This window comes from Oncorhynchus nerka, linkage group LG15 (genome assembly GCF_034236695.1).
Source record: "Oncorhynchus nerka isolate Pitt River linkage group LG15, Oner_Uvic_2.0, whole genome shotgun sequence".
NCBI lineage: Eukaryota > Metazoa > Chordata > Actinopteri > Salmoniformes > Salmonidae > Oncorhynchus > Oncorhynchus nerka.
The window spans coordinates 19798309-19825439 of record NC_088410.1 but is presented as its reverse complement, the minus strand read 5'-3'; the positions used below and the strand labels follow the sequence as shown (position 1 = coordinate 19825439).

The 27131-nt window shown below is 44.5% G+C and overlaps 3 protein-coding genes and 1 pseudogene across 6 annotated transcripts; 3 read left to right on the top strand and 1 right to left on the bottom strand.

The window, feature by feature from the left end:
- Nucleotides 1-539: 539 nt before the first annotated feature.
- Nucleotides 540-8948, bottom strand: pi4k2a (phosphatidylinositol 4-kinase type 2 alpha). The gene is made up of 9 exons (XM_065001216.1): nucleotides 8506-8948; nucleotides 3359-3559; nucleotides 2960-3091; nucleotides 2311-2464; nucleotides 2114-2172; nucleotides 1825-1924; nucleotides 1499-1632; nucleotides 1338-1397; nucleotides 540-698 (listed from the first exon to the last, which is right to left on the bottom strand). Exons 1-9 carry the CDS (start codon nucleotides 8842-8844, stop codon nucleotides 627-629), a joined length of 1251 nt encoding a protein of 416 aa, XP_064857288.1. The 5' UTR covers nucleotides 8845-8948; the 3' UTR covers nucleotides 540-626.
- Nucleotides 8949-9036: 88 nt separating this feature from the next.
- cdc25d (cell division cycle 25 homolog d) lies at nucleotides 9037-16587 on the top strand. Of its 2 annotated transcripts, none has more exons than XM_065001215.1 (12): nucleotides 9037-10657; nucleotides 10861-11037; nucleotides 11255-11376; nucleotides 11762-11804; nucleotides 12088-12121; nucleotides 12306-12464; nucleotides 12650-12757; nucleotides 12926-12988; nucleotides 13294-13392; nucleotides 15142-15434; nucleotides 15595-15712; nucleotides 16284-16587. In XM_065001215.1, exons 2-12 carry the CDS (start codon nucleotides 10871-10873, stop codon nucleotides 16407-16409), a joined length of 1332 nt encoding a protein of 443 aa, XP_064857287.1. In that variant the 5' UTR covers nucleotides 9037-10657; nucleotides 10861-10870; the 3' UTR covers nucleotides 16410-16587. The 2 variants fall into 2 exon arrangements, with proteins under 2 accessions (XP_064857287.1, XP_064857286.1); XM_065001214.1 differs by having other exon boundaries at nucleotides 10856-11037.
- A 204-nt stretch (nucleotides 16588-16791) lies between these two features.
- LOC115123912 (phosphoglycerate mutase 1) lies at nucleotides 16792-19649 on the top strand. 3 transcript variants are annotated; one of them, XM_065001218.1, is made up of 5 exons: nucleotides 16792-16883; nucleotides 16992-17161; nucleotides 17755-18029; nucleotides 18265-18445; nucleotides 18709-19649. In XM_065001218.1, exons 2-5 carry the CDS (start codon nucleotides 17023-17025, stop codon nucleotides 18876-18878), a joined length of 765 nt encoding a protein of 254 aa, XP_064857290.1. In that variant the 5' UTR covers nucleotides 16792-16883; nucleotides 16992-17022; the 3' UTR covers nucleotides 18879-19649. The 3 variants fall into 3 exon arrangements, with proteins under 3 accessions (XP_064857290.1, XP_064857291.1, XP_064857289.1); XM_065001219.1 differs by lacking the exon at nucleotides 18709-19649 and adding an exon at nucleotides 18617-18702 and having other exon boundaries at nucleotides 16825-17161; XM_065001217.1 differs by having other exon boundaries at nucleotides 16831-17161.
- Nucleotides 19650-20163: 514 nt separating this feature from the next.
- Nucleotides 20164-27096, top strand: LOC135560117 (exosome complex component CSL4-like; annotated as a pseudogene).
- The last annotated feature ends 35 nt before the right edge of the window (nucleotides 27097-27131 follow it).

Genomic DNA, 27131 nt, shown 5'->3' with positions numbered 1-27131 from the left:
CATGAGAGCAATGAGTCTGCATGGCTGCTGCTGTCCACAGAGTGGCCGTCATAAGGAATGCAACACCACCTCTCACCCAAACCGGGGGAGAGAGAGAGAGAGGCTTTAAAACTGCAGTGGCTGAGTTAAGTGTCTGTTTCCCAAATGGAACCCTATGGGCCCTGGTCAAAAGTAGTGCACTAGGGAGTAGGGCTCCTTTTGGGACACCTCCATAGAAAGGGAGTTTACTAAGCCCATCATATAGACTCCATTCCTTATAGGAAGATATATCATCATCTTCTTCTTTGACATCCACACAAGGCACAGAGACAAACAGACGGAGGGATATGCGTTCTCTTCCTTTTGTCCTCAGTCCTCTCGTCTTCCTCAGTCATTCTCAATACCGTCTGTATCCGTTGGGGGTAGGAGAGGGCGGGGGAGGGAGGGCGGGGGTAGGAGAGGGCGGGGCGGGGGTAGGGCGGGGCGGAGAGACTCCTCGCTCGTTTGCCCTTTACACACATACATTTGACGTACACACTTGCTCACTCCTCCTCCTCTCTACCACCGGGTGAAGAAGGGTCTCCTGCTCTGGAAGCTCTGTGTGTAAGACTCACTGTTGGCCCTCTGTGGTGCTCTGGCTGTTTCTACTATAACTGGAGGCATCTGGACCAGCTGGAGGGGGTCTTACTGTTCTTCAGAGCCTGGCTGAGGTTCAGGATCTAGGCCACCAGAGAGGGGGTGAGAGAGAGACCGACAGGTTGGATACTCTCCATAAGGGCATGACATCTGTGATGCATTGTGGGTCAATTGTGACTGACTGATCTACAAAGAATGAGAAGTTATTTCTACATAGTTATTTCCAAGTTAACTTCAATTAATAGCCCAACATTTATTTGCTTCAATCACTGAACACGACCAGCGCTTATTAGAGCCAGGCTTCTATTTCCTTAATGCGCACAGCTTTTACCCAATAAAAAGGTTGAGAAGACTACCACGCGGTTTATTGTGAGCAGTATAAACATTAGAGTAACACATCCATGGCAGGTTAGACTTGCAGAGACTAGACTGCCTAGTAACCCCAGAGTTCATGTTTCAGCCCCATTCTCTCACTCCTTCAGTCTCTCGTATCGGCTGTAGTTGAGCCGACCACGTCAAACCACACTGCTGTCTCATCCAATGACGTTACTCACCGACTTTCACTTGTAAACAATTCATCTAGACCCGGCTTTTATTTGCTGAAATGTGTGCCGATTCCCAGGCTATTAAAAATGGACAGGCAGCGTTTTGAGAGACTGTGTTTAAATGAAGTTTTCCAGGATATGTTATTTAAAAAGAGGCATGGCGTATTTAAAACATACCTGTCCTCTCATAACAGCTATCTGCCTGTGGAACTGCCCTCTGTCGAAGCCTGGGTCTTTCTGCAACACACAGGTCAAGGGTCAAAAATACTCAAATAGAAACACCATCAAAGATTGGATAATCAATTCTGTTTGAAGTTGTCTCCCTCCCTCCTCCTCACCTTAAACAGTTCGTACAGGTCTTCCTCCAGATCTTTGATAAAGTTGGGATCAGCCAGTTTGGGAAGAACCAGCTCTCTTATCTCCTGGGAGAATGGTACCTTGGCTTGGGACAGCCACGCCCAGTAGAACGGGTCTACGATTGGTCAAAAAATTAACAAACTTTAGTGAGAAATGCAATGATTGGTCACAAAGAAGGTGCATTTCTATAGGGGGCTCTGTGATTGGTCAGTGGGAAAGTGCATCTCTACAAACTGCTCTGTGATTGGTCAGAGCATCTCTACAAGCTGTTCAGTGATTGGTTGAGGAGGCAGAAGGCGGTGCTTACAGGCTCTCCAGGAGTCGGGGTGTTTGAGAGGGAAGGCCAGTCCGTTGTCTATAGCAGCTAGTTGGATGATAGGATCCTTCACTACTACCCAGTCTGTGTCCTGGACAGAGAGAGTGGAGGGGAGAGCAGGGGTGATAGACAGGGGGGTAGACAGAGAGGTGGAAAGAGAGCACTCTGAGTCAGACATAAGTGCATAAGAGTCCCCCCCCCCAGAACAGACACCGAAAAAGGAACAGACACACACACACAAGGTTTCAGTGCCTGTTCTGGTGTGTGGGTGTGTGGTTACCCTGTTTCCCTGGTCCATGGGACAGTCATATTTTAGAAGCCAGTTATCGTTTCCCCGATCTGTGGAGACAGAGAGGTGTTAGAGTTTAATACACCTTCCACATCACTATTTCTTAAAGGGATTGACATGTCACATATTCACACAGGTGTCAGCCGGCCTGCTTGTCTTTCTTCACCGTCATTGCCTTGGTTACGTACCTGTGTTCCTGATGATGTAATCGAGGACCACCAGCCTCTCAAACTGTAGTTGCATCTGTCTGTTGGTGTTCTCTGGCAAGGGGTCTGCCTCAAACCTCCGCAGCCAGAAGTCTGCATCCTTAAAGCCCTCAACGAAGATCTGGAACGAACCCAACTGGAGGACAGGAGGGAGAGAGCGAGACAGAGAGAGAGGGTGGGAGAGAGAGGAGCGAGAGAGGGTGGGAGAGAGAGAGAGGGTGGGAGAGAGAGAGGGTGGGAGAGAGAGAGAGAGGGTGGGAGAGAGAGGAGAGAGAGGGTGGGAGAGAGAGAGGAGAGAGAGAGGGTGGGAGAGAGAGGAGAGAGAGAGGGTGGGAGAGAGAGAGAGAGAGAGGGTGGAAGAGTGTAAGAGAGAGAGTAAGAGAGAGAGAGAGAGTAATCAAATCTAGAGGAAATCACAGATCCTAATAGAGAAGTTTTAGAGTAAAGTCTCAACTTTAAAACTTTAATCTGCTAAATCTCTTTACTTCAATTAAGGATTCACTTTAAAAACCCTTCATCCTGCATTTCCCTCTGGGCGGCCTGTAGTTCAAGAATAGTATGTGAACTAAGTAGTGTACTATAAAGGGAATAGGGTACCCTTTGGAACACAACCAGGAAGCAGCAGACGTACCTTGGGAGGCAGGCCGATCCTGTGGAAGTGTTGTCCCACTTTGGGTACCTTCTCCAGAGCCAGCCTCTTACCCCTGGACTTGACCCGGTCTATAGCGTTATAGTTAAACGTCTCACTGGCCAGGTACACCACCTAGTGGAGAGATGGGGTGGGGGGCAAGAGGGTGGAGAGAAGGAGAGGGTGAAGAAGATGTAGAGAGAGAGAGAGTGTGTGTGTGAGTGAGAGAGTGAAGGAAATCAAGAAAGAACCCTGACGCAGGACCTCCCAGTACCTGTGTGCCTAAGTGTGTGTGTCTAACCACTACCTTGGCACCGGGGACTGTATTAAGTTTCTGATCGCACAGGCTTCAGACAGACTACCCTGGTTCAGTGTGTGTGTGTGTGTCTAACCCCTCCCTACCTTGGTCCTGGGTACTATGTTAAGCTCTAGTTTCTGGTCCACCAGACTGGCCCCAGCCTCAGACAGATAACCCTGGTTCAGGACTAGACAGTCCCGTCCAAAACAGCAGGGACAACACAGCTTCTGGAGCCACTTGGTCCACTTTGGGTTCAGCTGACCATAAGGCTCCTCGTTCTTAGGCTTGAACACACCGATGATCTTCTACAGAGAGAGACAGAGAGAGATTTAGGTAGGCATTTTCTAATTGCAAACTCACCTGTGCTGTGAGCAAATCTAACATTGGTAAAAGATGGAATGAGTGAAGTTACAATATGCAGAGGAGACAGGCAGACATTTCTCCACAGGTGCTGCATGTTAACTACTACCATGCTTCATACTGTAACACTGTTCTGTTCACTACTACCATGCTTCATACTGTACCAACACTGGTCTGTTAACTACTACCATGCTTTATACTGTAACACTGTTCTGTTAACTACTACCATGCTTCATACTGTAACACTGTTCTGTTAACTACTACCATGCTTCATACTGTACCAACACTGTTCTGTTAATTACTACCATGCTTCATACTGTAACACTGTTCTGTTAACTACTACCATGCTTCATACTGTACCAACACTGTTCTGTTAACTACTACCATGCTTCATACTGTAACACTGTTCTGTTAACTACACCATGCTTCATACTGTACCAACACTGCTCTGTTAACTACTACCATGCTTTCATACTGTAACACTGTTCTGTTAACTACTACCATGCTTCATACTGTACCAACACTGCTCTGTTAACTACTACCATGCTTCATACTGTAACTAATACCATGCTTCATACTGTACCAACACTGCTCTGTTAACTACTACCATGCTTTATACTGTAACACTGTTCAGTAACTACTACCATGCTTCATACTGTACCAACACTGTTCTGTTAACTACTACCATTCTTCATACTGTACCAACACTGCTCTGACCATGCTTTATACTGTAACACTGTTCTGTTAACTACTACCATGCATACTGTAACTACTACCATGCTTCATACTGTACCAACACTGTTCTGTTAACTACTACCATGCTTCATACTGTACCAACACTGTTCTGTTAACTACTACCATGCTTTATACTGTACCAACACTGTTCTGTTAACTACTACCATGCTTCATACTGTAACACTGTTCTGTTAACTACTACCATGCTTTATACTGTAACACTGTTCTGTTAACTACTACCATGCTTCATACTGTACCAACACTGCTCTGTTAACTACTACCATGCTTTATACTGTAACACTGTTCTGTTAACTACTACCATGCTTCATACTGTACCAACACTGTTCTGTTAACTACTACCATGCTTTATACTGTACCAACACTGCTCTGTTAACTACTACCATGCTTTATACTGTAACACTGTTCTGTTAACTACTACCACACTGTACCAACACTGTTCTGTTAACTACTACCATGCTTTATACTGCTCTGTTAACTACTACCACGCTTTATACTGTAACACTGTTCTGTTAACTACTACCATGCTTCATACTGTAACTACTACCATGCTTCATACTGTACCAACACTGTTCTGTTAACTACTACCATGTTAACTACTAACCATGCTTCATACTGTAACACTGTTCTGTTAACTACTACCATGCTTCTACTGTACCAACACTGTTCTGTTAACTACTACCATGTTTTATACTGTAACACTGTTCTGTTAACTACTACCATGCTTCATACTGTAACACTGTTCTGTACCATGCTTCATACTGTAACACTGTTCTGTTAACTACTACCATGCTTTATACTTACCACTACTACCATGCTTCATACTGTACCAACACTGTTCTGTTAACTACTACTACTACCATGTTAACTACTACCATCATACTGTACCAACACTGTTCTGTTAACTACTACCATGCTTCATACTGTACCAACACTGCTCTGTTAACTACTACCATGCTTAACTACTATGTTTCATACTGTAACACTGTTCTGTTAACTACTACCATGCTTCATAACACTGTTCTGTTAACTACTACCATGCTTCATACTGTACCAACACTGTTCTGTTAACTACTACCATGCTTCATACTGTAACACTACTACCATGCTTTATACTGTACCAACACTGTTCTACTACTACCATGCTTCATACTGTACTGTTCTGTTAACTACTACCATGTTAACTACTACCATGCTTCATACTGTACCAACACTGTTCTGTTAACTACTACCATGTTTTATACTGTAACACTGTTCTGTTAACTACTACCATGCTTCATACTGTAACACTGTTCTGTTAATTACTACCATTCTGTTAACTACTACCATGCTTCATACTGTACCAACACTGTTCTGCTTCATTAACTACTACCATGCTTCATACTGTACCAACACTGTTCTGTTAACTACTACCATGCTTTATACTGTAACACTGTTCTGTTAACTACTACCATACCAACACTGTTCATACTACTACCATGCTTCATACTGTACCAACACTGTTCTGTTAACTACTACCATGCTTCATACTGTACCAACACTGTTCTGTTAACTACTACCATGTTTTATACTGTAACACTGTTCTGTTAACTACTACATGTACTGTACACTGTTCTGTTAACTACTACCATGCTTCATACTGTACCAACACTGTTCTGTTAACTACTACCATGCTTCATACTGTACCAATACTGTTCTGTTAACTACTACCATGCTTATACTGTACCAACACTGTTCTGTTAACTACTACCACATACTGTAACACTGTTCTGTTAACTACTACCATGCTTTATACTGTACCAACACTGTTCTGTTAACTTCATGCTTTATACTGTAACAACTACTACCATGCTTCATACTGTACCAACACTGTTCTGTTAACTACTACCATGCTTCATATACCAACATTGTTCTTCTTTATACTGTAACACTGTTCTGTTAACTACTACCATGCTTTATACTGTAACACTGTTCTGTTAACTACTACCATGCTTCATACTATACCAACACTGCTCTGTTAACTACTACCATGCTTTATACTGTAACACTGTTCTGTTAACTACCAATGCTCCATACTGTAACTTCATGCTTATACTGTACCAACACTGTTCTGTTAACTACTACCATGCTTCATACTGTACCAACACTGCTCTGTTAACTACTACCATGCTTTATACTGTAACACTGTTCTGTCAACTACTACCATGCTTCATACTGTAACTACTACCATGCTTCATACTGTACCAACACTGTTCTGTTAACTACTACCATGCTTCATACTGTACTAACACAGTTCTGTTAACTACTACCATGCTTCATACTGTAACACTGTTCTGTTAACTACGACCATGCTTCATACTGTACCAACACTGTTCTGTTAACTACTACCATGTTTTATACTGTAACACTGTTCTGTTAACTACTACAGTGCTTCATACTGTAACACTGTTCTGTTAACTACTACCATGCTTCATACTGTAACACTGTTCTGTTAACTACTACCATGCTTTATACTGTACCACTGTTCTGTTAATTACTACCATGCTTCATACTGTACCAACACTGTTCTGTTAACTACTACCATGCTTCATACTGTAACACTGTTCTGTTAACTACTACCATGCTTCATACTGTACCAACACTGCTCTGTTAACTACTACCATGCTTCATACTGTACCAACACTGTTCTGTTAACTACTACCATGCTTTATACTGTACCAACACTGTTCTGTTAACTACTACCATGCTTCATACTGTAACACTGTTCTGTTAACTACTACCATGCTTCATACTGTACCAACACTGTTCTGTTAACTACTACCATGCTTTATACTGTAACACTGTTCTGTTCACTGCCTATAATGCTTCATACTGTACCAACACTGTTCTGTTCACTACTGCCATGCTTCATACTGTACCAACACTGTTCTGTTAAATACTCGACTGGCACAGGAGCATGTTTCATGGAAGAGCAGATATCTGCGCTCATACACACAGGGTCGGTACAATACTATAGACAAACCTGGCTCAATTCCGGTAGACAATGTGCTTGTTTGGAATTACACATACAGGAAGTGAAATCTGGTGGATTCCCCCACACGTCAGGACTTCCAAAGTCCACAGAGACACTTCCATTTTTAACCAACAAATGTGACCGCATCGTGGAGTTTCAGATGATGATAAATGTTGGTTAAGTTGATACTAGTACCAGGTCTATGTCTGTGCACCAAGTCACCATAGTTTGCTTCTCCCTCATGTTTCTATCCAAAGATTAGATTTTGGTTAGAATTCTCTAGACTGGAGCTCAATCAAATAGAAAGAGCACTATTTTCCATCCCAACAAACCTCGTGACAATTCATCATTATTACCAAGAGTGTGTGGGTGATTACAACCCCATGAGTTCAGCGTCACAATGACTGATTGCCGATGCAGACGGATAGACTGTGTTGCGTGAAGCTGTGTGGGAGTGTACGTGTGTGTTCGGGCTCTGGTCAAAAGTAGTGCACTATATAGGGAATACGGTGCCATTTGTGAGTCATTTGTCCCTGCGTTACACCAACACACACAAAGTCTATCCGCGAGTCGAGGCCAACACATGAGAGTGAGTAGAGGGCACTAGGCTCCTCAGCTGGTGTTGCCACAGTGACACAGCTGTTCCAGATAAGAGATTGGCTAGACTGTAACTGGGTCAACTCTACTGTATGGAAGTACAGTCAATAAACAACACCAGAACGGGGCCACATTGGAGAGAGCAAACAGGACAATGGAGGTTGAGGTTAGACACCGGTTTCCCCAGGCGGTTTCTCCGGTGGGAGGATATATTTACAGGTCATACTGAAGGAAACAAACCAGAGGCCTTGTCCACTTTTAGAGTACAAAGTGAGATGGGAGGAATTTACCTGCAACAGTGAAGCCTTCTGGACAATAAAAAGACGCACAAGACATCATTACTCAAGGATGATAACTAATGGACTTGTCAATCTCCTTGTTGTCATTCATAAACAATAAAACAAAGTGTCGTACTTATCTTTGATATATGCTAGCTAAATATGACGACATGCAATCCATAGCTGTTCAGGTGACCTAGCTAAATCGATCGATTGTGATCTCCTTTCAATGCTTTTCACTCTTTCTTACCCCTTGTGAATCTTTGACAAAGTAGCTGCCGCTGGATCCCTGGTAGATTCTCTCCGGATAGATCCCTTCGTCGATGGCGCGTTCCGCCTTGCGGATGATCTCTCGAAACTCGGGATCCTCCGAGAAGTCGTTTCTATGCGGATCCCGCGGTGAACCTCCTCGGTCCCGGTCCAACAACGGCTGTCTCTCCCGGCTGCGCTCCGGACTCCCGGCCGGGATGCGAACCACCGAGCCCGGCGTGCCTCCAAATCCGCCCCGGGGACTGGTGGGCTCGGTGGGGCAGAAGCCGAAGTCGTTGGAGTCCCGTAGCGGGGAAACCAACGGACTAGTTTCGTCCATACCGGGGTACGCGGAGGAAAGATAGGTAGAGAGAAAAGGGGGAAAGACGAAGGGACGAGCTTTTGTGTTCAGGATATTTACCGATAATGTAACGTCACCGTTGTCAATAAAAACAAATCAGCTGACAGTCAGCTTCCGGGAAGAGGCGGGCCCAGTTGGTGATTGTTGGAGTGTTTGGCCAATCAGAGCTATCATCCGGCCGTCAAGGTTCTTTGTGCACGTAACTATTGGCTGGAATCATAACGCCCCCTTGAAGCACGTGACAAAAAAGTGCCACACAATTTAAATACAAGACAACGAATCAAAACTCTTTATAAATCAGTGGTATTCAAACGTTTTCATTGGGGACCGATGTCCATCAGATTTTCCACTAATGCTCCTTATATGACACATCACTGTACTCTTCTGTAAACTGGCCGTATCTGTATACCAGTCGCAAGACCCACTGGTTGATGCTTATTTATAAAACCCTCTTAGGCCTCACTCCCCCTATCTGAGATATCTACTGCCGCCCTCATCCTCCACATACAACACCCGTTCTGCCAGTCACATTCTGTTAGAGGTCCCCAAAGGACACATCCCTGGGACGTGTTTTTTAATACATTTTGACGACCACACTGCAGTTCCCCCGGAACACCACTAGGAGTAGCGACCTCGACTTTGAATTTAATTTAATTTAACCTTTATTTAACTAGGCAAGTCAGATGATGGCTTTTGAAAGCACTGAAAATAAGTATTGTATTAATAACATAGCCTTCTATCAATAGCCTACTATCAGTCATGGAAGAAGACTGCTATAAGGTTCACTTAATGCAAAATGCGCATAGCCCTATAATAAGCCAACTACAGGTAGTCATTCTGTAGAGGTGAGATGTTTACATTGTGTGCAAGCAGCATATAGCATAGCCATAGTATAGGGCCCTAGGCTATAGATTTTGTAGAATGGCTGCAGATCAATGGACTAGTGGTAAATGATGACCAAATGAATTCATTTCCAGAGGGAGAAGAATTAGAATGTAATTTCTTATTTAACCAGGAAGTTGATAGATAATTAAACAGTGTCTAGTTAGTCTCAGATAGGCCTTGTGTCAGAAATGATGATGACATGAAATGCCTAAAATCGCATTATATCTTCATACATCCAAACACCTTTATATCACCAACTTTAGCCTACTATTCAGTGAAGGACATAGGCCACCTTTTGGAAGTCTCAACATGTATTTTTCGTACTTAGCCTGAAGGCAATTGTGTAATTTTGTATTGTTTTTTTATTGTGTAACTTAATATGCCCCATGAGGTGAAGGAGCTCCTCATAATAACAACAAATGCCGCATCATCCCGCGGAAAGGTTACCACGGGAACGAACCACCGTGGGTGGCCGCCTAGCGGGTCAGTGTTTTGGGTTGGTGACTCGGCTATGTGTGCGTCCCATCTCCTTTCTACTGAAGTCTGCACTCGTTCACTACTTCCCACAAATCTAAAAGCACTGGATAAGTGGAGGATGGGATAGAGGGAGAGTTGCTATAAGTATTCATTAAAGGACTGTATGGGTATAGGCTAAACATAACCAACAGTATATTTATTAGTAATTTCCTTTCAAATCAGTGAAGGGAAGTGAACAAGTAAACACTTTGGGAGAAAGGAGATATAAACAGGGCCGCTTGGTTGGTGAGGGTGGCGGTGACGTGCCCCATGCATGCCCGGTCTAGCTGGCTTGTTGTAGCAACCACGGTTGCCACGGGGAAGGGGCTGAATGAAACATCTCTGCTGTGATGGTAGGATGGAGAGCCATAACATAATCATCATCACACAGGTGAGACGTGGGAACACTTTTGGAAAAGCTTTTCGCAAATAGTGTATCTTGATAGTATGCATATTGTGTAGACTTACGTATGTTCGCTAGTTCTAATTTGACGCATGATTGTAGTTTTACGCATGACGTTTAACAGAATTGAGGCACATCTTGATTACTTCTAAATAAGCATAATTCGTTGCTCTTGTTTTATGATAGAATAGGCGACGAGGAATGGAGACATTCAATGTACTTGGGAATGAAATCTCTCCGGGAGACGCACTACCGGGTCCGTCACACAACGAGACCGTTTGGAGCTTGTCACCTTCACCGGGCACCGGACCCTCACCTGTATCCGAACTCTCCTTCAGCCTAAAGAGCCTTCGATGCCACGACGGCGCGTGAGTACACACACAGTTATCACGGTTACTTAAAAGCTAAAGAAAGCTATGTGTAGGCTAGGAGATGTGGAATAATATAAGTAATACAATGTGGGCACTTTGGGACGTTGTGCGTAACAGAGCGACTGGAGACTATCAAATCCAGTTGTTATATAGTTGAAAATCTTTTGATCTTTGTTAGTTAATAAAAAACTAACTTCAATTTCATACTCCACAGCGACACCCCGCGCAGAAAGCTGCGACTGACGCCGGAGCTAGTGACTCCCAGTCCGCCTGGGCCCACGCCGGGTTCGACTTGTGGCAGAGGGCTTGCCCCTCAGGGAGACGAGACGCCGACAGGTCTGGGCAAGCTCTGGATGACAGACGGGGAAATATCCTAATGAATGATTAGCGGTTCCTCATGGCTTGATGACGCTGGGTAGAGTTAGAATGCATCAGAGGCAGAACTATTGGTTCAATCCCAAATGGGACTCTGTTCCCGACATAGTGCACTACTTCTGACTAGAGCCCTATGTAGGTCCCTGTCAAAGGTAGTGCACTATATAGGGTGCAATTTGGGACAAAACCATTGAGATTTAAATCCAGTTAAATCTCTGTATATCTTATGTTGAGCATGACTTTTCAGTTTGTGAATCATTTACATGTGTAGCTTTCCTTTTGATAAATAAATTATTCTCAAAGATTTTAAGTCAGATTTTTTTCCCACAATATTCTCTCTATGTAGGTAATGTCCTAACAGACTCCGGGAACAGGAGAAGGGGAGAGAGGTGAGGACACATGGATTCTATAAGCAAAAATTGCAAAGTGATTATTAGGTGCCTACAAATAACATGAGTCTGATGACCCCTTAATTTGGACAGGACGGCTCATAGTAATAGCTGGAACGGAATGAATGGAATGGTATGGAACACATCAAACACATAGCTTCCATGTGTTTGATATCATTCCATTGACTCCATTCCAGACATTAATAGGAGCCGTCCTTCCCTCAGCAGCCTCCTGTCTGCTGTCTGAATGACATTTTCAATCATTGTACCATTTACTTTATAGGTTTCTCTCCCCTGCATGTTCTGCTCCTAAAATGGTGAGTATTTACAAAGAAACTGAGATAATAATAATCAATAAGGTCCTGGAATTGGAACAGAGTGACCTGACTGGAACAACTCTGGGCTCTAACTATATTCAGGAACATCATCATGTGACCTGACTGGAAAAACTATCTATATTCAGGAACATCATCATGTGATGTTCTGGTTCTGGTTGTCCAGAAGCGTCTGCGTGTGAAGCTGTCGACCCGGTTCTGCAGCGCTGCAGTTCAGAGGTCAGACCCAGGGGTCAGGGGCCTCAGATGTCAAGGTCAGAGTTCCCCGCCAGGAGGCGGAGCCTTGCGTATCCGTCAGGGTGACGTGGAGCTGCCAGATGTTGAGGTGAGATCCATTTGCAGTGTTCCAATGTTCTACCCTGCTTCCTGAAGTTTGCACCCCTACATACAAGTGCACACGTCGGGGAGGAGGGTAGAGAATGATAAACATAGGATCCCCCTATAAACCTGGGGCCCATTTGTGTCATATTAGTTTCATGAAGTCTGGTTAAAAACAATGTATCTCATCAGGCATTGCTCTCTGTACGGCGGGTCAGGGCCAGGAGGCGGCATTTCCCTCCCAGTAGCCTCCTGGGTTCTACCATGGAGGACCACACCCTGACAGGAGATTACAGCAAGGTGTGCAACCTCACATCAACATTTTCACAACGTTGTAAAAAATGATTTTTTTCCCCCCAGCTGGGTGATAGTAGGCTAGGACACGCCCTTGATTGGCTGAATCTGGTGTGTTAGTGCTGCGCTAGAACAATATGTTTAATGTGTGTGTGTGTGTGTGTGTGTCCACAGCCACTACTGTTACCAGTAGAGAGAGTGGAACACCAGGATCTTCAATGCGTCTCAGCCCAAACAGTAAGTCCTCTTCTTTCCTCCATCTCTCCTTCCTTCCTTCCTTCCTTCCTTCCTTCCTTCCTTCCTTCCTTTCCTTGTTCCTCCACTCCCACTCTCTATGTTCTCTCTATATTCTCCTTCATCCTCTTCATCATAATCATAAAGGATATCCACATCAGATACATATGTGTACTACAACACTGCTTATTGGACTTCAACATCCTGTTAGCGATGGTATCTAGAGGGTTGTCTCCTGCTCGTACTGTTGCCAGGTTGTTACCGTTGCTGTGGTAAACTGGAGGTGCATTTCTCCTGATGGCCTGCAGGTGGCGTCTCTGCTAAGAGGACAGTACAGCGGTACAGTGGGAGACTTCCTCATCATAGACTGTCGCTACCCTTATGAGTACCACGGTGGACACATCAGGGTGATGTTTTTTGAGTAAACCAAATAGAGAAATAAACCAAAACTTTGACCATGATATTGATGAAATGTATTTTATTATACATAATAAGTTAACGACTGACTGGTCTGATAACTTATAACCTATTGTATGGGCCTGCTCATCTGAGTCCTCTACACACACACATATATATATATATATATATATATATATATGTAGAGGACTCAGATGAGCAGGCCCATACAGTAGGTTATAAGTTATCAGACCAGTCAGTCGTTAACTTATTATGTATAATAAAATACATTTCATTAATATTATGGTCAAGGTTTTGGTTTATTATTATATATATATATATATATATATATATACAGTACCAGTCAAACGTTTGGACACACCTACACATTCAAGGGTTTTTCTTTATTTTGACTATTTTCTACATTGTAGAATAATAGTGAAGACATCAAAACTATGAAATAACACATATGGAATCATGTAGTAACCAAAAAAGTGTTCAACAAATCAAACAAATCAAATCCAAATATATGTTATATTTGAGATTCTTCAAATTAGCCACCCTTTGCCTTGATGACAGCTTTGCACACTATTGGCATTCTCTCAACCAGCTTCATGAGGTAGTCACCTGGAATGTATTTCATTTCAATTAACAAGTGTGCCTTGTTCAAAGTTAATTTGTGGAATTTCTTTCCTTCTTAATGCATTTGAGCCAATCAGTTGTGTTGTGTTGTGACAAGGTATACAGAAGATAGCCCTATTTGGTAAAAGACCAAGTCCATATTATGGCAAAAACAGCTCAAATAAGCAAAGAGAAATTACAGTCCATCATTACTTTAACACATTTCAAGACCTTTGAAAGTTTCTTCACGTGCAGTCGCAAAAACCATGAAGCACTATGATGAAACTAGCTCTCATGAGGACCGCCACAGGAAAGGAAGACCCAGGGTTACCTCTACTGCATAGGATAAATTCATTAGAGTTAACACCCTCAGAAATTGCAGCCCAAATAAATGACACAAAAAATAAGAAGAGACATGCTTGGCCCAAGAAACACGAGCAATGGACATTAGACCGGTGGAAATCTGTCCTTTGATCTGATGAGTCCAAAGTAGAGATTTTTGGTTCCAACCGCCGTGTCTTTGTGAGACGCAGAGTAGGTGAACGGATGATCTCCGCATGTTGTTCCCACCGTTAAGCATGGAGGAGGAGGTGTGATGGTGTGGGGGTGCTTTGCTGGTGACACTCTCTGTGATTTATTTAGAATTCAAGGCACACTTACTTACCCAGTATGGCTACCACAGCATTCTGCAGTGATACGCCATCCCATCTGGTTTGCGCTTAGTGGGATTATCATTTGTTTTTCAACAGTACAATGACCCAACACATCTCCAGCTGTGTACGGGCTATTTGACCAAAAAGGAGAGTAATGGAGTGCTGTGGGAACTCCTTCAAGACTGTTGGAAAAGCATTCCAGGTGAAGCTGGTTGAGAGAATGCCAAGAGTGTGCAAAGCTGTCATCAAGGCAAAGGGTGGCTACTTTGAAGAATCTAATATATATTTTTATTTGTTTAATACTTTTTTGGTTACTACATGATATGTATATGTGTTATTTCATAGTTTTGATGTCTTCACTATTATTCTGCAATGTAGAAAATATTTTTTAAATAAAGAAAAACCCTTGAATGAGTAGGTGTGTCCAAACCTTTGACTGGTACTATATATAGATGTATATATTTATGTTGTTGATGTGTCCCATAGGGGGCAGACAACCTCCACACCGAGGCTCAGATCCAGGAGGCTTTACTCCAGATCCCTGCCCTCTACCAGCTCTCCTCCTGGGGCAGAGCTCCCACCAGCCCCCCTGGACAGGCTCCAGATCCAGGCATCAGTGGTACTTCCATGGGTGGAGTGTTACAGAGGTCCAGCTCACAGTCACATTCACCCGGAAGTGGTACCACGCCACCAGAACAGGGGTCACCCATGGAGGGGTCATCGCCACGGAAACTGATTGTGTTCCACTGCGAGTTCTCGTCAGAGAGGGGCCCACGTCTGTAAGAGAACAACACACACACTCGTCTGCACACAAACACACACACACAAACAGAGAAACACACACACATTCCCACCCACACGCTGCATGCACCCCCTCATCCCACAAACATACACAACTTCTGGATCCTGATACTGGCTGTTCTCACCTTTCCCCTGTAGATGTCATTACCTGAGAGAGCTGGACAGAGCGCTCCATGCCTCCCTCTACCCTCTGCTCTTCTACCCTGAGCTGTACCTGCTGGAGGGGGGCTACAGACACTTCTACTCCTGCTACCCGGTACGGTTCCTAAGTACATCATTGTAGCGAATTCAGGGGTAGCTCCGATCGCTGTCACTACAACAACTTAACCAGCGTTACGCCAAGAGGGTTGTCCAGTCGCTACATTATGAAGCAGGTCTTAAACTGAGATGTAATAGGACAGTTTCTTCATAATCAATGTATACTTCCTACTTATAATAGTGTAGCAAATTTTAGGGGGGAGGGATAGTTACGACTGACATTTGAGCCTGGATCCCTGTCAGTCCAACAGCTTCACCTATTGACAAGGTTGCTAGAGGTATTGTACTAAAATCACTAGGAAGTGAAACAGTATCTTCTTCATATTCGATGTCTCAGAGCAGTGAATCACAAACTGTCTTTTAAGCATTTCTCATTTTCCCTTGACTCTCTGAATAAACAAGAGCATTGTTTCTAGTTACAACACAGAGTGTTGTTGACACAACCCTGAAGGTCTCAGCCATGACCCCCACCCCCATGATTTAGACATTTAGGGGGGGTATTAATTTCCAAATAATCTTCTATTCAGCCTATTCTGTCTGTCTGCCTGTCTATTTATCTGCCTGTCTAGGAGCTGTGTGAGCCGCGTGGCTATGTTCCCATGCTCCACAGGGAGTACAGAGAGCAGCTGGGACGATTCAGACGGAAGACCAAGTCACGACTCCACAGGAGACTGCCGCTCTACAAGACTCACTGATTGGACATTTGCTTGCATACCAAGTTTCTACGGTTCTCTTTACACAATGGTGACTGCCACCCTTACAGTCTGCTGTCAGATTGGATAGATTGGTATCAGGTGGTTGTTGCAGATCTCTTTTGAAATGAGTTATCAATAAAGTTGTTTCAATACAAAAAGAATGTGTCATTATCATGGCCTTATATTGTGACATAATAAACTTCCTTTTTCATGCAAGGGACAGAGAGAGGAAGATATGGCAGCATATTAGTAGCCTATAATACCTATAAAAACAAGCAATACAATAACTGTGATACGATGGTCGCCTAGGCTACTGTGCTTTCGATCCACTGATCACTGGCTGACGTGCTCCACTGCGCGTTCGCTTCCTCCGCACCGCACACGAGAGGGTTTCTGATTGGTCTAGCGCGGCAGGAAGTCTATCGTCATTATTCAGAAGGAGCTTTCAAGTTCACAACAGAACAGCCAACCTAGGTAACCTCTCGAACCGAATTCTCATTTCATATCAGCCACGACACTACTGCGGGGATTTTCTCCGCATTTGACAACAAGATTTTTGCTCTTAAATTCCCGAAAATACAGCGGAGGTCGATTCAAACGTCACGGATTCGAGATGGCTGCGTACAAGTTGGTTCTGATCCGTCATGGAGAGAGCTGCTGGAACCAGGAGAACCGCTTCTGCGGATGGTTCGACGCGGACCTCAGTGAAACCGGGGAACAGGAGGCGAAGAGAGGAGGACAGGCGCTAAAAGGTGACCCGGTCTATAATGTTACACAGTATCTCCTTCGTTCTCTCGTAGGTTTAAGACGGGGCATGGAGGGCCATGGAGAGTTTTGCTGACAGATAGTAGGGCAGGCTATGCACGTTACGCAAGGCGCGGCTTGAGGAAACAGGTAGTTGTGTCACTGCGGCATTATCTAAACCATCACTTGAAGGACTTGTCCGGTGGCATAATGTGAACTGATATCAGCCCCTACAACCTGAAAGCATGTCTGTTCTCTCTGTAGTGTAGCTGGTCAAATTGAGGTTGTGTTTGGCTTATAGCCTAGTCTGGATAGCCTAAAGCAACTCACACCCTTATTTCTTATTTTGGGGGCATCTCAATAGTCTGAAGTGGACTCCTCTCCTTGTCTCCTTTCCTTCACCTGCATAAGTAATATGGTGGTGGTGGATGCCTACCAGCTATTTACTGTAACCTGTAATTATTTCACCTCTGTGCAGATGAAGGAAAGGAGACGAGGAAACCACTTGAGACTTAAGATGTACCCACAAGTAAAGAACCCCACCCCCACACACACACACACACACTCTCTCTCTAAGCCCTACTCTCTCTCTCCTCCTCAGATGCTGGCTATGAGTTTGATGTGTGCTACACCTCAGTCCTGAAGAGAGCCATCCGGACTCTGTGGTTGGTCCTGGACGGGATCGACCAGATGTGGCTTCCTGTCCACCGCACCTGGCGCCTCAACGAGCGCCACTACGGAGGCCTGACGGGGCTCAACAAGGCAGAGACAGCGGAGAAGCACGGCGAGGCCCAGGTTAAGATCTGGAGGAGGAGCTATGACACCCCGCCTCCTCCCATGGAGGAGGAGCACAACTTCTACAACAACATAAGCCAGGTGAGAGGGATGCGGACACACATACACACAGGGGATATGGATACAGACAGGCACGCACGTACGCACACAGAGGTACACACACAGAAGCATGCACACAGAAGAATGCACATAGAGGCATACACACATCTACAACATCACTGAACTCATATTCTGTGATTAGACATCATGGTGTCAGCCATACAGACTTGGGCTAACAGGGTTTGACTTTGCAGCACTAACATTCTCTTTCCTGCAGGACCGTCGCTATGGCGACCTGACGGGGGATCAGCTGCCGTCCTGTGAGAGCCTGAAGGACACTATTGCCCGGGCGCTGCCCTTCTGGAACAATGAAATCGTGCCCCAAATCAAGGACGGGAAGAGGGTTCTCATCGCCGCCCACGGCAACAGTCTCAGAGGCATTGTCAAGCACCTGGAGGGTAGGTCACTAGGGGCAGTGGGGTGGGGATGAATAGAGGAAGGGGGAGAAAGAACCTCCCTACATCAACGCTTACTCATGTTCCAGTGGTCATGCCAGAGTAATGGTATGTTACTGATATTGTTGTTTTTCTGATTGTTATTGTTGACTTGTTCTTGTTATGTACCTCAAGGTATGTCAGAGGAGGCCATCATGGAGCTGAACCTTCCCAGTGTTTAGTTGTATATGTTACTGATTGTTGTTGTTAATGTTGTTGACTTCCAGGTATGTCAGAGGAGGCCATCATGGAGCTCAACCTGCCTACAGGGATCCCCATCCTGTATGAACTGGACAAGAACCTGAAGCCTGTAGGGCCCATGCAGTTCCTGGGAGACGAGGAGACAGTGAAGAAGGCCATGGAGGCTGTGGCTGCCCAGGGCAAGGCCAAGAAATAGACACAGCGCCCCCACGTGGTCAGGAGGCGTCGGTGCGGCTAGGACACGTTATATTGATAATAATCACTCACACAGCGTGACATTACATTATCTTGTTTACACATAGACAGATATGTGTATATAACACACACACACTTCAAATACACACACACACATCACACTATAGGTGGATTTGATAGGTCTTTGCTTTCCTGCACATTGAGATGTCAGTATTACACAGCCAATAGGAATCAGTAATACTGGATTGTACGGATCATCATAATGAGTTGATCAAGATTGTTTGAGTTGACCAAAAACACATAGGATAGGGACCAGCTGATAGGGTATTTACAGTATCCAAAAACACACAGATAGGGACCAGCTAATAGGGTATTTACAGTATCCAAAAACACAGAATCAGGACCATCATATATAGTATTTATCTAAATGTGGAAAATTATAGAAAGTGTGCTTTCTACTGCCATGTAGTTTTGCACTGAGTGAACATGTATGTAAACATTGACGGGCACGTTTGAAAAAGGAAACATTGAATCTCATTGTTATTGTTGTATCTCTACGGCAACAGTATGTTATCATGGTTCTGGTGGTTATTGTTAAAAGGGGCAGGCGGACTTGTCCTGTACTGTACTGCTGACCATAGAATTAGAATGGGTAGAATGGGCGTCCTCATTCAGGAGAGGTTCTATTCCCCTTCCACTCATTCTAATTCCATGTTGTTGACCTGTGCTTCGTGTTCTGTGTGGAATAAATAAAGATTCATCTTATTATTTATGAGCTGTGTCTGTTTCACAAGCTGCATATTTCTTGACTTGGCAGAGTTGAGCTGATTACATGTATGCTGCAATTTAGTGCTGGACTTGGACTGATATAGGTGCCAGTACTCATGTTGGGTGCTGGTACTGTTTATATTTAGTTGCAGGAGCTCCACAATACTTTTGTGCTAATATTCTATAAGAGGATCAGGAGCTCAGGCAGTAGAAAAATGTAGGTGCTGGTACTCAGCTCCTGCAGAAGTCCAGCTCTGGAACAATTACAACAAACGTGAGCCCTGCAGCTGTTCTCTCCTCTTGCCTGTTCGTTTCTGTCTGACATGTCTGGCTGCACTATTTTCTCATTTGCTCTAAAACAAAAACATTTCCATTGATGATACTGGATACATCTCTTGTTCTTTATTTCCTGTCTGCACTCATCTTAAATGAGAGTTCTAATGAGTGTAGGTGAAGGAACGGAGAGAAGGTCGCTTTAGACTTTATGCACTCAGAACCAGGACACTGACTTCATCCGGAAAACCACAACAAAGATGGCGGACCAACCTTTCCGTCAAAGACTTGAGCTCCAGGTCACATCCAATCGGCTTGCGTTCTGCTCTTCTTGAAACATGTCGCCCATGAAGCTGTGTGTTCCAGGTGAGTCTGACATTACAAACTTTTAAATTAGTTGATAATGGCATTCTTTTCACATTTGAGACCATTAGACAAATACGTTAGGCAATATGTTTTTGAAGGTTATATTGCTATTTATAGCTTTCTAGCACGGGAAATGCTTGCCGTGCCACCACATGCTCGTTTACGCTCTAGCCTAGCTAGGTAGCTAACTAACTCAGTCTATTTGACTGTTTTCTAGCTAATTAGCGAACTAACGTGACCTAACCTAGTGTATTTATTCCACATTATGTGAAATACAAACGCAATGCATAGTCAATTGGTACAAGGCATGACATCGTTTGCTAAATTACGAGCTTGTGGGGTCTAGCTACCGATGTTGGGCTTGAAAAGTACCTAGAAGACATCACATTTTTTAAGTGCCCTGCCCACCGCCTCCGGGAGGAGCGAACGAGGAGCCCACTAATTCCGAGCGTTCCATCTCTTGTTTTGATCGACTACGTGTATAATTAACCCCGGGGACTTCTCATGTCGACTAAATGTCAGTGAAATGTCAACTATAAGGGCAGTGATTTATTTTGATTGTCCTTTGATTTACGCATATGTTTGTCAGGAACTGGGACGAGAAACTGTTGAGTGATTTAGCGATTCTGATGTTTTTTGTCAGACTATTATTATATTCTACTATTGGAAATGTGATAGATCATCAGGACTCTGTTTACACAAAACATGTCTGTCTGTCTGTCTGTCTGTCTTTACTTGTAATGATAGTGGTTGTCTTACCTACCTTAGTTGAAAGCAGCGACTGTAAGTCTGGATATCTGCGAAAAGTACAAATGTTTCTCTCCCTGTGTGTATACATCTCAAATCAAATTTATTTTATATAGCCCTTCGTACATCAGCTGATATCTCAAAGTGCTGTACAGAAACCCAGCCTAAAACCCCAAACTGCAAGCAATGCAGGTGTAGAAGCACGGTGGCTAGGAAGAACTCCCTAGAAAGGCCAAAACCTAGGAAGAAACCTAGAGAGGAACCAGGCTATGTGGGGTGGCCAGTCCTCTTCTGGCTGTGCCGGGTGGAGATTATAACAGAACATGGCCAAGATGTTCAAATGTTCATAAATGACCAGCATGGTCGAATAATAATAAGGCAGAACAGTTGAAACATCTCTCTCTCCATGTGTGGTGTGTGTGCAGGTGATAGGCTATGCAGCACAGAAGACTGTATGCCCGGTACTGGGGTGTACCTACGACACGGCTACATCTACTCCTCGCTAGCAGGCTACGTACTCAGGAAGAACGAAGGAGAGGAGGTGAGACTGGGACAGCAGAGTACCAGGGTGTATTCATTAGTCACAGAACACAAAACATTTGGTCTCTTGCTAAATATTTACTTAAAAACCGTTTGCATAAAAAAACAAGTTTCTATTGGACAAATTCAGGTAGTTTCCTCCCCATTCCGTTTGTTTCCTAGAGTAAACACTAAACATTTTGCTACAGTCTGCCACTAATGAACACACCCCTGTTGCGCTGGTCTTCTAAGCACTAACAACACTTGTCTTTTCTGACTAGTGCTGATTATAGCTGCTTTATTGAGGGGTTTTACTTCTTGTGACTGTGATATGTGGTTGTCTTACATTTTTTAATAATTTGACTAATTTAGCACACTTCTCCAGAGCGACTTGAGTGCATCCGTTTTGATATTGGTCCCTCGTGGGAATCAAACCTACAACCCAGGCGTTCCAAGCACCATGCTCTACCAACTGAGCTGCACGGGATCACCTACCTTAGTTGGAAAAAACTAACTGGAAATTGCTCTGGATAAGAGCGTCTGCTTTGAATGAAATGTGATTTATGAGGTGTGATCAGAAGTGTGACGGGGAGGGACGATGAGAGGAGGTGAAAGGAGGAGGAGGAGGGGATTAGAGGGGAGTGGCTGGTTTATTGGCATGGGGGAAAGCAGTTGGGGCTGGGTGTGGGTGTGGGACTCATGTCAATGGTTATTTATTGTGTAACATTCCTGGAAGTAGAGAAACCACTCCAGGTTTGTTCACTTGGAACCCCTGAGGAATTATGCAGTGTTGTGGGAACGAAATGTAACATGTTCACACCTTAATCCTTCCTTGTCTTTACATTGACACTTCAGTCGTGTGTGTGTGTGTGTGTGTGTGTGTGTGTGTGTGTGTGTGTCTGCCTGCAGCTACCAGTCATCTCGGTGGTGAGAGAAACCGAGGCTCAGCTACTACCAGATGTAGGAGCCATAGTGACCTGTAAGGTGAGGTTGGGAGAGCTCTTGACGTGCGCGTGTCAACTTCTTGTACACCCTGGTAGTTGTTGTAGACCCACGTAGTGCTAAAAAGCTGTGCACATCACCTGGATTAAACCGGACAGAATACTTTTGAGGATTGATAGATGAGGTGCTCTTGTCACTGATCCAAGCTCTCTACAATAGGTGTGTGTGTGTTTAACCTCATTGATAACCGCCCTGATCGGTCTCCCTTCCTGTCCAGGTGACCAGTATCAACCCCAGGTTTGCCAAGGTTCACATCCTCTACGTTGGTTCCACACCACTGAAGGACCGTTTTAGAGGAACCATCAGGTAACAGGGATTGTCTTATTACTGTTATTCTCATGGAGTGTCCCAAATGCCACTCTAGTCCCTATTCAGTGCACTACTTTTGTCTGGGGTCCAGATGGCAACCTATGGGCTCTGGTTACAAGTAGTACACTACATAGGATACCATTTGGGACTATATAGGGCATATGATGCCATTTGGGACCTTCAAAACTAATCCATGTTTACTACACTAATATATGCACATTTGGGAAAGAAGGGAATAGGGTTCCATTTGGGAAAAAGACAGGGTATGTTTTTGAATCAATTTAAAGTTCCCCCACTGTTTGACCACCAAATATCATGTTTGGTATCATATAGAAAACCCTTCATTTGGGATTATATAGAATACAGTATGACATTTGGGATTATGAGAAATACAGTCTGTTTGGGATTAATAGAAGTCAGTATGACATGTTGGGATTAATCATGAAAACGTATGACATTTGGGATTACTATAGGGAACATGATGCCATACCTTCTGTTCTGATCAAATCGAATCTACGTTTACTACACTAATATTACTGAAAGAAGATGTACGTCAGATAAAGACAGGGTTACTTTTGAATCAATCTAAAGTTCCCCCACTGTTTGACCGTCTGTTATCATGTTTGGTATCATATACCTTCTGTTACTGTTAATCATGTCATGAAGTCATACCGTCTGTTACTGTTAATCATGACGTCATACCGTCTGTTACTGTTTGTCATGACGTCATACCGTCTGTTACTGTTAATCATGACGTCATACCGTCTGTTACTGTTAATCATGACGTCATACCGTCTGTTACTGTTAATCATGACGTCATACCGTCTGTTACTGTTTGTCATGACGTCATACCGTCTGTTACTGTTTGTCATGACGTCATACCGTCTGTCACTGTTTGTCATGACGTCATACCGTCTGTTACTGTTTGTCATGACGTCATACCGTCTGTTACTGTTTGTCATGACGTCATACCGTCTGTTACTGTTTGTCATGACGTCATACCGTCTGTTACTGTTTGTCATGACGTCATACCGTCTGTTACTGTTAATCATGACGTCATACCGTCTGTTACTGTTTGTCATGACGTCATACCGTCTGTTACTGTTTGTCATGACGTCATACCGTCTGTTACTGTTTGTCATGACGTCATACCGTCTGTTACTGTTTGTCATGACGTCATACCGTCTGTTACTGTTTGTCATGACGTCATACCGTCTGTTACTGTTTGTCATGACGTCATACCGTCTGTTACTGTTTGTCATGACGTCATACCGTCTGTTACTGTTTATCATGACGTCATACCGTCTGTTACTGTTTATCATGAAGTCATACCGCCTGTTACTGTTTGGGCTCCTGCCTGTGCCATTAAACCCCTACAACTCATCCAGAACGCATGCAGCCTGTCTGGTGTTCAACCTTCCCAAGTTCTTACGTCACCCCGCTCCTCCGTCTGTCCACTGTTTGTCAGTTGAACGTCATCCGCTACAAGACCATGGTGCTTGTCGGAGCTGTGAGGGGAACGGCACCTCAGTACCTCCAGGCTCTGTCAGGCCCTACCACCCAAACAAGGGCACTGCGTTCATCCACCTCTGGCCTGCTGCCTCCCTACCACTGACGAAGTACAGTTGCGCAGCCCAGTCAAAACTGTTCGCTGACTCTGGCCCCCAATGGTGGAACAAACTCCCTCAGACGCCAGGACAGCGGAGTCAATCACCACCTTTGTCACCTGAAACCCACCCCCCCTTTAAAAGATTTCCTTTCTGTTCCAGGAACTGATAAAGTAATCCTTCTCCCCCCTTAAAAGATTTAGATGCACTATTGTAAAGTGGCTGTTCCACTGGATGTCTTAAGGTGAACGCACCAATTTGTAAGTCGCTCTGGATAAGAGCGTCTGCTAAATGACTTAAATGTTAAATGTTAATGTTTGTCATGACATCATACCGTCTTAGCTCATTTTTTAATTGTAATAGACTAGGAACCACTATAACCTTTGACCTCTTGCAGGTGGAGACATATAAAAGCTTCCGTCCTGGAGACATCGTCCTGGCTAAAGTCGTATCCTTCCATTTGACATTCTTTCCAGTTCAGTAACTAGGTAGTAACACAGGGACAGTCAACCAGTGACTGATATTGGGCTGGTTCTATTCCCTTAGTGCAGTGTAGCTTTCACCATATTTCTTAAATGTTAAATTGTGAATGTTCGAGATCAGCCAGACAGAACGCACAAAACCACTGATCTATGAATCACCTTGCATCCCAAATAACTACTCATTATGTGATCAAGATGACTGATTCTGTGCCTTTCCAAGTGTTGCCCTTTAACCTCCTGACCCCCAGATCTCCCTGGGAGACGTCCAGTCCAACTACCTGTTGACCACAGCAGAGAATGAGCTGGGGGTGGTGGTAGCACACAGTGAAGCAGGTGAGACTGGTCACATGACAACAACACTGCTGTTCTTAGCCCGGGGCTGTCCTTAACCCTAGGTTACCCTCTTTAACACAAGCCTTGGTTAACTGAAACCAACTGACACTTGTCAAGTAGTATATTTCTGTTTCCTTCCTCTCAGGAGCCCAGATGGTGTCTATCAGTAGTATATTTGTTTCCTTCCACTCAGGAGCCCAGATGGTGTCTATCAGTAGTATATTTCTGTTTCCCTCCTCTCAGGAGCCCAGATGGTGCCTATCAGTAGTATATTTCTGTTTCCCTCCTCCCAGGAGCCCAGATGGTGCCTATCAGTAGTATATTTCTGTTTCCCTCCTCTCAGGAGCCCAGATGGTGCCTATCAGTAGTATATTTCTGTTTCCCTCCTCTCATGAGCCCAGATGGTGTCTATCAGTAGTATATTTCTGTTTCCCTCCTCTCATGAGCCCAGATGGTGCCTATCAGTAGTATATTTCTGTTTCCCTCCTCTCAGGAGCCCAGATGGTGCCTATCAGCTGGTGTGAGATGCAGTGCCCACGGACACACGCCAAAGAGTTCCGCAAGGTGGCCAGGGTGCAACCTGAGTACCTGCAGGCCTGAGCAGGGACCAGTGTGCACCCCTCACCTCTCCAGCCCCCCCAGCAGGGACCCCTTTCCCTTCCTCAAGGAACACACAGCTTCCCTTCCTCAAGGAACACACAGCTTCCCTATCTCTGATAGAGAGACAAACACACTCACACTTGGATTGTGAACGATGCATTGTGTGTACAAAGGACCAAAATATTTTAGAGGTCATGTACAGATGCTTGGACATGATGCTTATATAGTACACGGGTCATTGACCTGACACACACACACACACAGAGCCTTATTTTCAGGAGGGATACCTCACACACACACACACACACACACAGAGCCTTGTGTTCAGGGGGGATACCTCGACACACACACAGAGCCTTGTGTTCAGGGGGGATACCACAACAGTAGATTCCTCCCTCAACAACCTACAGCAAGGCAGCATTTTTTTCCTCCAGGTTCTGGAGGGCTACAGTAGGGGTGCAGGATTTTGTTCCAACCCAGCACTAGGACACCTGATTCGACTGATCACTGGGGCCTTGATTGGCTGACTCAGTCTCGTTAGTGCTGGGCTGGAATAAAAGCCTGCACCTCACCTCTACTGTAGCCTTGTAGAACCAGGTGAGAGAAAAATGCTGCCTTGCTGTAGGTTGTAGAAGGAGGCATCTACTGGGCTACAATACTAGCCCTTTAGAAGCAGGAATAAATAACATCCGGGGTCACCTTCTGATCCGGGGTCAACCTTCTGATCCCATACCCTTCTCCCTGAACTGTGCTCTCATGTATCCCCCATGGATTTACTAGCATCTCTCTTCCACCAGTCCTTTCCTTTTAAATCCATGAGGGGTAGTGAATGAGTGCACACTTTGGGGGGGTGACAGTCACCAGTACAGACGGGCCCAATTCCAAATGGACTCTTAAACCCTACACGCTAGTGAGTAGGGCTTGATTTGGGATTGGGCCTTAGACGGCTAACAGTTGGGATGTTGAAGCGAAGAGCTGGAATTGAAAGTGTCGTTTTGTGGCGGCACCGTTAGACTCATACGACCACGTGGACCTTTCTGCACCAAGTCAGAGAAACGGAGATGTCTAGTTGGTTCTCTCCAAGAGTTGTTTCTTCTGTCGTTTCAAAACAATACTTAATGTGTCTTCGTCTCTCTCATTTCTTCCTGTACTTGTCAGCAGAGGCAGAGTCAAATAAAGTGAATACCAAAGTGTATCATGTATGAACCTCTCACCCTGTTCCAATGTTACTTATTTACCTGTTATCAG